Genomic DNA, 13,634 nt, shown 5'->3' with positions numbered 1-13,634 from the left:
GATTCTATGAATATTCTTGAACATACCACTTATTAAACATATGAAAGAGGTTCACTTGGCTAAATACTTAGGAGTAATATAACTGAAACATGTGAGTATACAACTTTATAAGATAATGCAACTTCTTTGGGGACAGATTATACTAATTTACACTACATCACAAAGAAAACCCTGGTTATCCATTTTCCTTCCACCACTTCATGTTGTTAGATTTTAATGTACACTAAATGAGTGAAAAATTTGATTTTATTGAATTAGTAGCCTGCAATTATCTCATTATTTCTTCATGTTTATTGGACCTATATGTCTTTCTTTTATTAAATGTCTATTCATGTCTTCTGCCTACTTTTGATTGAGTTGTTGCTTTTTCTTATTGATTTCTAGTTCATTTATTCTTGATATTAATCCTTGGTAGGTTAAGTTTTAGAACTAATATCTATATCTTAACCTATTTCTTTCTCTGTCTTTTTTTTAATATCTTTTGATGAACAGAATTTGTCTATAGATTATTATTATTTTAATAATCAGATTACCTACAAATCATGGCAGTTTTATTTATTTTCCTATCCTTATATCATAATTTTTTTTCTAATTTTATTGCATTTGCTAACAATTCACACTAGTATAAGGTTGAATAAAAGTGGTGAAAACGAATATCAATCCTTGTACTTGGGTCTTTTTTTAATTGGTATGTTCCTATTTCAAATGATATCTTTAAGGTAATTTTTGGTAGATATCCTTTAATTTACTAAGAAATTTCTGTAATATGAATTTGTGGAGGAATTAATCAAATACTTTTTTCCTGTGATTATATGACACTTGGTTTTTCTCATTTAATCCTAATTTTAATATGGTAAATGACATTTATAGCTTTCCAAATATTAAATTAAATCTTCACAGTTCTGGAACAAAGACAATTGACCACTATCTATATATATAAAACCCTAATATGCAAATAGACCAAACAGCAGAACAACCAACCAACCAAACAAACAAACAACCGGTGCTATGACGTGCACTTACCACCAGGGGGAATGCGCGGAACATGGCAGGTGTTGGCAGCAGATGGCAGAGCACAGAACATGGTGGGCATCGATTGTAGCAGGATGGTGGAAAAGGTGAGGGGGAGCACCAGACCAAGACAGGGCACTGGTCACTGTCATCGGGGGGAGCCTCTGGTGGTTACTGAAAATTCTTTGCTCCCACGTGCCGCGGTCCCACCTGGTGCTCACACCTGCTGCTGGCACTGGCCCCACTCGCACCCACTGCCAGTGCCAGAGCCACTGCTTGCACTTGCTGCCAGCACCTGGCACCAGCCCCAATACCCCCTCAGGGATTCTCCACATCCCCCTGCTCCTGAGGAGCTACTGGGGCAGCAGCCGCCGCTCGCACCCGCTGATGGCGCCAGCCCTATTTGCACCTGCTGCTGGCAATGGCCCCAGTTGCTCCGCACCGTCAGCATGTGCGAACGGGGCCGGCGCCATCAGCACATGGGAGCGGTGGCAGTGGGACCAGGGCTGCCAGCAGACAGGGGACCGGGGGAAGGGGGGCCACAGCAAGAGGGGCCGATTGGGAGTGCAGTGGATGCACCAAGACACACCCCTGTGTCCACCACAGCTTCACAGACCACAGTTCCTTTCAAGGTGCATGAATTCATGCACTGGGCCCCTATTATAATATACTAGAGGCCCAGTGCATGATTAAATCATGCACGTGTAGGGTCCCCTAGGCCTAACCTGCCATCCAGGCCATATCCACTGCCGCGCAAAGCCTAGCACGCTCCAGGGACACTGCTAGCAGCCTGCTCCCCGCTTTTGATGGCAGGGGGTCCGCTGGTGCTGGAGCAGACACAGAGCTCCCCGCTTTCGATCGCAGGGGAGCTGGCTGTCTGTTCGCTGGTGCACCAGGCCTTTCGAAAGCCTCCGGTGCGGCAGAGGCTTTCGAAAGGCCTGGTGCCGGAGCGGACAGACAGCCAGCTCCCCCACTTTGGCTTTCGATCGCGGGGGAGCTGTCTGTCTGTCCATGGTGCACCAGGTCTTTCGAAAGCCTCCGGTGAGGCGGAGGCTTTCGAAAGGCCTGGTGCCAGAGTGGACAGCCAGCCAGCTCCCCCGCTTTCGCTCCCTGCTTTTGATGGTCTGCAGTAGGACGTGGGCTCGCTGCCCCAGAGGCCCCTTCTGTGCTGCAGCACAGCCATGGCGCAGATGCTGAGCTCACGCCACCACTGGCGACGCGAGCTCAGCGTCCTGCCGGCCCAATCGGCCACCCCGAGTCCCGCCCCCTGCGCCTCCCGCTGGCCCAATCGTGGGCGTAGCAGAGTGATGTTAATTTACATATTACCCTTTTATTATGTAGGATAATACACTCTTAACACATTGCGGACCAGTAGTTTTATTGCTAGCTTTACCCAGTAACCAGATATTTATATTGAACGAGTACAAAAAACATTTCACATAAATGTTAAAGGCACGCTTTAAAGTTAAATACCCATTGTATTTTGAAGTTATTACATGTTCTTACAAGCTAATATCTTTTTAAAGTATGATACTTTGTAAAACACTGTGTAATATGAAACAAGAATTCTCATGATCTCTCCGCAATGTGTTAAGTATTTGCATATATGTTTGTAAGTAAAATGAGTCTACAATGCTCTCTTCTTATACTCTTCTTCTGGCTTTAGTTTCAAAACTAGAGGCCCAGTGCATAAAATTGTACATGGGAGGGGTTCGGCGGGCCTGCTCCAATGGGGGCCCATCGGGCCAGGGGGGAAGGGCCGTGGGAGGTTGGCCGGCTGGCCCTGCCTCCAATCAGGGTGTTGGGGGCTGATCGGGGGCCAGGCTGTCCGGGGGGGTGAGGGGTGCCAATTGGGGCCCAGATCAGGCCGATTGGCTGCCGGCAGTGTGCATCATAGCCACTGGTTGTTCTGGTGATTCTGGTCGTTCTGGTCATTCCAATCACTGGGCTTTTATATATATATAGATGATAGTGGCCTCATTTTTGAACTTTGGGAGTTAAATAGGAAAAGCACCACCTCTAAAATAAGGCCTTCATGTATAAAGTAGTTCTACTGTTAACTTACCTAAAAAAGTTTATTTCACCATTTCTTCAAACTTGGAGTGTGGTGTACTCATGAGGGTATATTTCTTTCTGCTTCTTGAATATAAGATAATCAGTTCTTTATTTGTGGATGTAGTAGTCTTAAAAAGAGCTAGAAAGCAATTTTTCTACCCAGGTTGTTTTAGTCCAAAGAAAGTAAATTTAACCAAAATTATACAAAAGAAATAGTAAAAGAAAGTAGTGTTATGTAGTTTAAGGAAAACTAAAATAATAATGTACAAAAGCAACTTTAGTTTTAAAGAACTAGAACCCTTTGTATATTTAACAACAACAATAAAAGTATTCTTCCTCTATTAACAATCTAAAGTTGATGAAATTAATAACTTGCCCCAGTGTGGTTGAGCCCAATAAAAAGATAAAATGAAAGATGTAGGTACATATGAAAAGAAAATTAGAGCAATATTATTTATCTTATGTTATATTAAAATCACAAAACCTTCATTATAATCGAGTATTACATTGACAATAAAACAACAAATAATTTAGAAGCTTTAGTGAGAAAAATGGATGATCAAAAACATTTTTAAGAGACATCTTTCATATGTTTTAGAATTATATAGTAAAGTCCCTAATACAGAAGACTAGAATGAACTAATCTATATTTTTCAGATTTTCTTGGCTTAAGATAAGGCTATTTGTCAATTGCTATCCACCCTCTATTTTCAACATGGACAGTTACTCTTTAAGAGATATATATGCTCAAGGGAAAATTACACAGCAGGTGAAGTCATGAAGAACGGCCCATCCGTTGAGCACGGATTCCCGCAGGTGACCTGAGAGCCCCAATTCAATTAAAATGAAATGGAACAGCATGTATACAGTAGATCCAGACTTTCCATCACATTTTTCTTGGGTACAATCATTGCGGATAATCTGTAATCCTGCTGTGAAAGAAAATAAACTCAAATGCTACTTTCACATAAAAGATCATCCATCAAAAATATAAAGAACACTCTTATATTGCATAATCCAAAATGTTCTAAATCCTTCCCTAAATTTAAAAAAATGAAATAAAAAAGAGGACTCTAAGTGTGTATGAGGTTAACTAGTTAGAAGCTGAAGAGGTAAGAATAAACTCTCCTCAGATATGAGATCCTACCCATGCTTGAAAATCAACTGAGCCCCAGCCAGGTGGCTCAGTTGGTTAGAGTGTCATCCTGTACACCAATATTAACACAGAAATTTTGTATTAAAATACACAGACCGATAAATTTAGATACAATCCTTCTTAAATTCCTGTCCTTCCTAATACATTAAGAATAGATTTATTTTTCTTCTTTAATGGGACAAATTTTACTTTAAAACTTACACTCTAACCAAGAGAAATGTTATTAATCAGACTAGAGGCCCGGTGCATAAAAACTCGTGCACTTAGGGGGGCCCCTCAGCCTGGCCTGCACCTGCTGGCAGTCCAGGAGCCCTTGGGGAATGTCCATCTGCTGACAAGATCGAGCAGTCAGACATCCCTCTGGCAGCCCAGGAGCCCTTGGGGGATGTCTACCTGCTGTCTTAGGCCTGCTCCCAGCGTTAGTCAGACATCCTAGCACTGCTGCAGAGGCAGGAGAGGCTCCCGCCACTGCTGCTGCACTGGCCAGCCATGAGCCGGCTTCTGGCTGAGTGGCACTCCCCCTGTGGAAGCGCACTGACCACTTGGGAGCAGCTCCATTTTAGCGAATGCGCCCTGATGGTCAGTGCACGTCATAGCGACCGGTCATTCCAGGTCATTCTGCCGTTAGGGTCAATTTGCTATTACCCTTTTATAATATAGGATAAGTCAATTCTCTTTGTAGTGAGAATAATCATCATGCATGTATCTGGGATAAAGAGAATGTCCTCAGTAGTCCCAAAACTCAGGTAAAACAAATTAAAGAAATATTTAACTTTACCTTTGGACATAGATTTCTAATTATAAAAAGACAGGGTTGAACCAAATAATCTTTAAGGATCACTGCAAATTTAAAATGACATTCTGGATGGACCCCCCAGTTTCCTCCAACCCAACTCACTCATACCTTGATTTTCCAAGAGATAAGGAAAGTCTTCTCCATGTGGGGCTATAAAACTAGCCCTGAACCTTTCTAAAAGGCGACTTTCCATATTTCTCCAATTAGGGAACGTAAGAACCCACTGGTCTCAGTTAGGGTTTCTCATGCTTTAATGTACATTTAAATCAAATGGAGATCTTGTTAAATGCAGATTCTCATTCCGATCTAGGATGGGGCATAGGATCCTACATTTCAAACAAGCTCTCGGGTGATGCAAATGCTGCCAGTACATGGACCGTACTTTGAGTAGTAAAGGTCTAAGATACTCTGGAGGTATCAGAAGCTTTGAAAAAGCAGCAGCAGTCTAAACTAAATTCCTTGACTCTGTAGAGCAACAGTTCAATGAAATATTCATATTTTAGATGAAATCTTAGGCCCATTTACCAGTTTCAACTTATTTTCAAGTCCCCTGTAACAAAGATACAATTTCATTCCCACCAGTAAATTTCATGTTAGAGCCATAATTTAATTATGTCAGAAAGAAAAGCACATCTACATGTCATTTGTGCAGTAGTTCTTAGAAAAAAGAACAGCTTTTTAAACAGCTATGATCTATTTCAGAAGCAAGAGTATTGACATCAGGGATTTATTCACAAGAATTTGACTTTATCCTTTAATGAGATACAAAGTACTCTTTTAATGCTCAATAGAAATCCAATTTTTTCTATGTGAAATTTATTTTTGGTTATTAGAAATAAACTGGTATATTATTTGTCTGGAAGAAAAACAAAGTCATCAAATATTTTAAAGGTGTTTTACAAAACAATATCAGAAGCCATACTTCTTTGTTTAAAAAAAAAATAAGAGAAAAAGTAAATATCCAATACTGTTACAAAATCTAAAACCAAAAACATTACAAAAAGGCAGCTACCTTCTTACTATGTTTAGCTATATCTATGTCAGTTATTTGAAATTTAAACCATAATTTCCAACTTAAAAATGGTTTTGTCCATAGAAGAGGTCATAATGCATAATACTCAATTAATAATTTGGTTGAAATATTGTATTTGTATGATCAAAATAAATATAAATCTGAAACTCTTAATAATATATTTTAACACAATTGAATAAGAAATCATTTTCAATTTACATTGGATGCTAGTGTTCCCGAAGGGACATTTAATCTGAAAATAAGAGATACAGTGAGCTATCTATGTTTTCTCCTACAGGTGCTTTAGATTCTTTCTGATACATGACTTCAGTTCAAAGTACTTTTCCATATGACAGGAGATTTCTCTTAATCATTTATATGACTTCTGCACATTAATTATATCTAAATTGTTTATTGCTTAAACTATTAAGCTAATCATATTAACAGTTAGTGAATGGATAAGTGAAAAAAGGAAAGGGGAAGAGATGTTTCTGAGGGCAAAACTTGAAATAAAAGGAGAATAAAATTTGTTGCAGGGGTTGTATTTGTGCCTATAAGAAAGGTTGCTGCCCTGGCCCAGTGGCTCAGTTGGTTGCAGCATCTCCTTGTATACCACGAAGGCTGAGGGTTTGATTCCTGATAGGGCACATGCCTGATTGGGTTTGTTATCTAGTCAGAGTGCATAAGGGAAGCAGCCATCAGTGTTTCTCTCTCTGTCTCTCTCCTTTCCTCTCTCACTCAAATCAATAAACATATCTTTACAAAAAAGAAGAAGAAGAGGAGGAGGAGGAGGAGGAGGAGGAGGAGGAGGAGGAGGAGGAGGAGGAAGAGGAGGAGGAGGAGGAGGAGGAGGAGGAGAAATAAAAGAGAGGTTGCCTACAGTAGGAAAACGTGGAATGTAAGACAGAAGAAACGAAGTAGAAAGCATAGAAATACATGATCTCATAAAGGAGAAGATATGGTTTAAAAAACATTCGGTCAGAAATGTCTTCATTGGTCCAGAGAGAGTTTGGAAAAGGCCAGGCAATATTTCAGAAAGCAGATGACACCTAATGTTGAGCTTTGAGAAATAATTGTTTCACCAGCAGTTGAAGATGAAATTTAAAACATAGGAAAGCATTTCCAAAGGGTCAAGATGTGAAATGGCAGGATGTACTTAAATAATGTCAAGTAGTTAATGATACTGGAAGGCAAAGTACCTGGGAGAGTAAGAGTATTAAAAGACCTTCAAAGCATTCATTAAAAAAAAAAGTAATGTCCATATAATATATCCCTTGGGCAACAAAATATTATGGAAAGGTTTTAAGCAAATATAAACATCTTCAGATTTCTTTATGAATCAAAACACTCTGGTATTATAGATTGGACAGTGCAATGATTTAGGGGCAGGAAATGTGCCACGCAGAGAATATGAAAATTTTGAACCAGAGGTCAGTAGTATCTGGGGAAAAAAACAAAAAGTAATGGTGAGGGAGGTGAAGAGGGGGTGGATTTCCAAGCTATGAAGAAGGTAAATGAAAACCACTTTGTGATAGCTTGATTACTGGGATGGAAAGGGTATTGGGAGAAGACTGGAAAGACCTGGAGGTTTCTAGCTTGGTTGAGTGGGTAAATAGGGAATAAGGAAGACAAGTATTATGTGAAAGAACATAATTCGCTAATACTCAGGTAACACTCAGGTTAATACTCAAACACAATGCAGTTGAGCTACTTGTAGGCCATCTAAGCAAACATATTTGAGACACACTAAGATACCCAAATCTGAATCCTAAGGGAGCGGTTATGACTAGAGGTCATGAGCATTTGCGGGGCCTGATGCGGCGGGGGCCAGACTTGGTGCAGAAAGAGAAATGAACGAACCGGTTCTAAATGGAGGCGGCCAGGGATTGAGAAATATTAGAAACTAGAGGCCTGGTGCACAAAATTTGTGCACTGTGGGGGGGTTTCCCTCAGGCCAGCCTGCTCCCTCTCACAGTCTGGGAGCCCCACAATGGATCTCCCCTGCAGAGAGAGGCCCTGCCCACCTGCCGCAGCCTGCTGGTCAGTGGCCTGGGCCTCCCTCTGCGGGGCAATCATGAAGCTATGGTGGGCCCCCCGACCAATCACATCGCACCCGCCTTGGCTGGCCTCATGCCAGTGGGTGTCATAGCATGGTCATCTGGATAGTCATTCTGCTGTTCAGCCATTCAATCAATTCTCATTTATTATTATAGATAAAGAAACAAGACGCAGAAATAGATTCATGAAGCTGGGAGCCTGGGTGGATCTTTCTGTGCCTGGCTGAGGCCACAGAACCGATCCAGACTGCAAAGCTGAGGCTTTATTTATAATCAGGGACAAACAAGGCAATTGACAATGTTCTTATAAGTTTCACTTGTTTTGGCAGCACTTGCTGCCCCTCCCACAGCCCACTAGCTACCCAGGAAAGATCTAGGGATCAGTTACAGGATCAAGCTTAATTATGCTTAGAGGACTGTGCCCTTCCAAGCTTGGGGCTTGTTTGTGACTTTGCCAGCAGGTCAGTCCGAGGCTTAACCCTATAACCACTTCCTACAAGCATTTAGATATTTAAATCATGAGATCGGATTAAATCTGCCAGGGAGCACATGGAGCATGAAAAGATAAGAGGGCCTAGACTCAATATTTAGGAAACACCAAAATTTACAAAATGGATAGAGTAAAAGGAGCTGATAGAGAAACTTGGAAAACGTTTAGAAATACACTTAGTAAGCACGGACTAGAGTTGTCAAGAAAGTTCACTGAGAAGAGAGCAGCCATCATTGTCAAGTGCTACAGAGAGATGAAGTGAGTCCACTGAAAAGTGGCCTTTGGATTTTGCAATTATCTACACCGACTGCAGTGATAGTGGTTTCATAAAAGAGGTATGATAACAAATCAGATGTTAGCAGGTTGAAAAACGAATGGTGGAGTTGAAAAAACAATGAGCAAAACAGGGTGGTTCTTCAAAGACGTTTGAGTAAGAATGAAATAAAGTTGTGCCCAGATGGGGTCTAGGATTCCAACAGGGTTGTTTGTTTGGACAAGACAGACTGGAGCACATTAACATACTGAAGGGAAGGGAGCATCACGGAGCATGAATGTAAAGACTGAGGAGAAAGTGAGGATAGCTGAGATCAGAGATGATGCTTCGGGAAGCTGGAAGGTTGGTTTTAAGTGGAACCTTGTCTGCAGAACTGTGTGCATTATCTGCATTAAACAGGACTCCTTGGAACTAGCAGTTTCTTTGAATTTAGGTCACATGAAATTACCAAATGCCAGCAACTAAAATTTGAAAAATGAGAAAGTTTTCTAAACATTGAAAAGAAGAAACTCTCTAAATCAATGTGACCTTCCAGAGATACAAGGTTTCCTCTTATTTAAGGTGAACAATAAAACTTATCTTATCGATGAACTAGAAGTATAATGGTCATTTTTCTTATACAATAAAAGGAATTTAGAGGCACTATGGAGTAGGTAATGGATTTTCTATTTTCATACCATAATTGTAGTTCCCAAAATGTATCTAACAGTCATTCAATTGAAAGTCTTTAAACATATCTTTTAAAATATCTGAGATTAGAGATTATTAATGAAATACTTTCTAAGTTGTCTATTTTTTCTCTCTAAATTTAATACTATTAGAATCACATTTGACAAACCTTATTTAATTTATTCTAAAAATAAGAAGGCACAGCCATTTTCTGTTTTGTCTGTTCTTGCATTTTATTTTTAATAACTCCGGCTAACTTGGAAAATGCTGAATAGAAAACAGGCTAACATTTTAAAATAGAAATATAGAGGAAGTCACAGTGTAACATCTGTTCTATCTGCTTACCTCAAAATGTGAAGTTAACTTAAAATTAGATTTTGAATGTGCTTTGTTTTATTTTATTAAATAAGAGTTTACAGAAGATTATAAGAAGATTCATTGAACAAAGGGTTGTTAAGGCAAAGGTTGAAAATCAGACACACTTCAACATTTTGGGAGATAACATTATGGCATCAAACATGACCAGAACTATTTCACAGGACTTGTGTACTTGCATTTACCAAAACAAAACAAAACAAAACAAACGAAGACCATGATATTTCAGAGATTACATGTAAATAATACAGCTATAGAATTTTAAATGTTTTTTTCCTTTTGAAACATAAGAATTTGACTCTGCCAGAGGAGCCAGGGAGCCAAGGCTTCGGCCTAGAAGATGAATAAACTGACCTCTCCTGGAATGTCAAGGAAGTTATCTGAGAGACTAAACTTTCTTGCACCAAGACAGACTGAAAGGGACTGGTTTAAATTTTAAACTATATCTCACATTTAGTTCATTCTTCCCCACTGATTTTCTTTCCTGTTCCATCATCAGTCTTCATACCTCGGTCATAAAGAATCTGTTGTTTCAGCCACTCAAGCTAAAAACTTTAGTACGGTCTTTGACTCCTCTTCTTTTCTCAAACTCCACAACTACATCCCCTTTGCTCACTCTGTGCCAGCCACACTGGCTTCTATGTGGTGCCTCAAATATGCTGGACACAGAGCTGCCCCAGGGCCTTTGCACTGGTGCTTCTGTCTACCTAGGATGTTCTTCTCTCAAATATGCACACAAATTATTCCCTTTCACTCCTTATTCCAATGGCACTTTTTCACTGGAGTGAAAGCTACTCCCATAATCTTATTTAAAATTATACTTTGCCTTTAATGGCATACCTCAATTCTCTGAGCCTCCTTCTTTGCTTTTTCCCCATGGCAATTATCTTCTACAATACTCTATAATTTACTTTTGTTTTTATTGGCTGTCTCTTGCCAATAGAATGTAAGCAACACAGCTGTGGGGATTTTTGTGTATTGTATTCACTCTTATATCTTTAGTTCCAGGAATAGAACCAGTATTATAGGACACTCTTGACAAATATTTGCTGAATGGATATTTAAGCAAAGTTTCAAGATTCGGGAGTAAAATCAGATTAGCTATACACCAAATAAAGCAAATCACATTTCCCAATATATTTATTTGCCCTCGACATTACAGGTGCTCGAAGATGATTTATTAAATTCTTCTGTAGTCTCCTGCCCATATTTATTTTGTCACCCTTGTCCATTCCCCAGTGCAGCACCTGGGTAAGAGATGATGAATGAGATGAAAACCAAAATTATGAGTTGTGTTAAAATAGCAGTTAACATTTATTGAATAACTAGAGGCTCGCTGCACGAATTCATGCATAGGTATGGTCCCTCAGCCTGGCCAGTGATCAGGGCCGATCAGAGCCCCTCTTGCCCAGTCCCGATCAAGCCAGGAGGTTGGCTGGCTTGAGGGAGGGACAACAGGAGTTGGCCAGACGGCCCCATTGGGGCGGATCAGGGCCAGCCAGCCCAGGGAGAGGGACCATGGGAGGTTGGCTGTGGGAGTGCACTGACCACAAGGGGGCAGCTCCTGCATTGAGCGTCTGCCCTCTGGTGGTCAGTGGGTGTCACAGCTACTGGCCTGTCATCTGGTAGTAACAATTGCTTAGGCTTTTATATATAAAAGCCTAGCTATTGTTTCAACCATTGTGTGAGTGTGTGTGTGTGTGTGTGTGTGTATGTGTGTGTGTGTACACACATATATAAAAATCCCATTAATACAACAACTGTATCACCACTTAACTAGGGACAAAGAGGATGAGGAAGTTTCCCAAGGTCATAACATGATAGAAGCAGGATTTGATCATAAGCAATGGGACTTCAGAGCCAAGCTCTTAACAACTTCGCCCAACAGTTTCTACATTTCCACAGACTGTTTGAATGCCTTGCAGAACTACCTACTTATTCTGTGTACTGCACTATATTAAGAGCTACTTACGTAAAATCAGCCAAAAAATTTTTTGAAAGATGTACAGTAACACAAATAAAGCAAAAAACTAACCAAAATAGCCATAGACAGCAGGGTTTTTTAATCATATAAATGCCACCACCTAAAAATGTACACTCTGAAAAGATTATTGGTTTGTTTTTACTATTTTTATGGTAACTTGGAGAGAACTGAAGAAAAAGTTCTGAGAATACACTGAAAACTGACAGAGTAATAGATGATGCAGGAAAAAGAAAGCCAGAGATAAAAAGTAGGCAAAATCAATCACTGCTGCATTAAAACAATAAATAGAACTTTGGGAAAATCTGCCTTTTGGGATCCATTCTTTCATTTGTAAAAGAGACAGTTATAAACAAACTAGAGGCCTGGTACACAAAATTTATGCACTGAGGGGTGTCCCTCAGCCCAGCCTGCACCCTCTCCAATCTGAGACCCCTCAGGGGATGTCCGACTGCCGGTTTAGGACCGATCCCATCGGGCATCCCTCTCATAATCCGGGACTGCTGACTCCTAACCGCTGGCCTGCATGTCTGCCTGATTGCCCCTAACCACTTCTGCCTGCCAGCTGATCACCCCCTAACTGCTCCCCTGCTGGCCTGACTAACACTTAACTGCTCCCCTGTGGCCTGATCACCGACAAATGCACTCCCCTTCCGGCCTGGTCACCGCTTGCTGGCCTGATCTCACCCCCAACTTCCCACCCCTGCTGGCCTGACCTCGCCCCCAACTGCCTTCCCTGGCTGGCCTGAAGGCCCCCAACTGCCCTCCCCTGCTGTTCTGGTCGCCCCCAATGGCCCTCCCGTGCAGGCCTGATCACTCACAACTGCCCTCCCCTGCCAGCCTGATCTCGTCCCCCAACTGCCCTCCCTTGCCAGCCTGATTGCCCCTAACTGCCTCTGCATGCCTGATCACCCCTAACTGCCCTCTCCTGCTGGCCTGATCTCGCCCCCTACTGCCCTCCCCTGCAGGCCTGATCTTACCCCCAACTACCCTCCTCTGCCAGCCAATTTGGTTCTAATTGGTCAGTTTCTATGCCAGTCAGCGTCAAACGCCCCGCCTCCTAGACAGCCATTGGCTCCTCACACTTCACCCAGATTTGGTTCTGATTGGTCAGTTTCTATGCCAGTCAGCATCTCTGGGCCTATCAACGGGGCCTGATCAGAAAGGCGGGGCTGATCAGCAGCCCTGGTGGAGGCCTGGAAAGAAATGTAGGCGCGGTGCTGGCCAGGCCCAGAGCGAAAGAGAGAGGCAAGTGCTGATCAACAGCTGACACCGAGGCTACGGATCAGACCCTGCTTCTCTCTTCAGGCCTCTCTCCTGGCCTGATTCACAGCACCCTCAGCAGTCAGTGCTGGGTCACCACGCCTGCAGCCACAGCAGTCAGTGCTGGGTCACCACGGCAACCCAGCGCTGACTACAGGACTTCTGGTTGGTCAAGCCTCTGGTAGTGGTAGATGTGACAGACCCAGGGTTTTTATATATTAGGATAAGGTATAAAGGAACACTCCCATTCTCAAAACAATTACTGTCTCCAAGTCCAAATGAAGTACAGAAGATCTCTACCATCTACCATAAGACTGTCTTCTCTTTACTAGCCCAGCCTGCTAACGTGCCTCAAGCACTGAAGACTTGCATTTGCTGTGGTACATTTAAAAACCTCTTTGCTACACAGTACCAGTTTTTAAGAACTTATTTCTGTCCTATCCTAATTAAAAATTTAAAAAATTCCAAAGCTAATAAGTAAGAAATTAGAAAAAA

The 13,634-nt window shown here is 41.6% G+C and overlaps 1 protein-coding gene across 5 annotated transcripts in view; it reads right to left on the bottom strand.

The window, feature by feature from the left end:
• CEP128 (centrosomal protein 128) overlaps nucleotides 1-13,634 on the bottom strand; it is a 364,379-nt gene that overhangs the window by 147,473 nt on the left and 203,272 nt on the right. The window contains exon 20 of one of the 5 annotated variants that reach the window (XM_054715855.1): nucleotides 11,051-11,142. The exons of the other annotated variants lie outside the window; for them this stretch is intronic. Coding sequence (XP_054571830.1) covers nucleotides 11,114-11,142 — 29 coding nt within the window. The 3' untranslated portion in view covers nucleotides 11,051-11,113. Of the gene's footprint in view, nucleotides 1-11,050; nucleotides 11,143-13,634 lie in introns of those variants that run through there. 5 annotated transcript variants of the gene reach the window in all.

Source organism: Eptesicus fuscus, chromosome 5 (assembly GCF_027574615.1).
Source record: "Eptesicus fuscus isolate TK198812 chromosome 5, DD_ASM_mEF_20220401, whole genome shotgun sequence".
In the NCBI taxonomy this organism is placed as follows: Eukaryota; Metazoa; Chordata; class Mammalia; order Chiroptera; family Vespertilionidae; genus Eptesicus; species Eptesicus fuscus.
The sequence above is the reverse complement of the archived record's forward strand: the minus strand, read 5'-3'. Positions and strand labels throughout refer to the sequence as shown.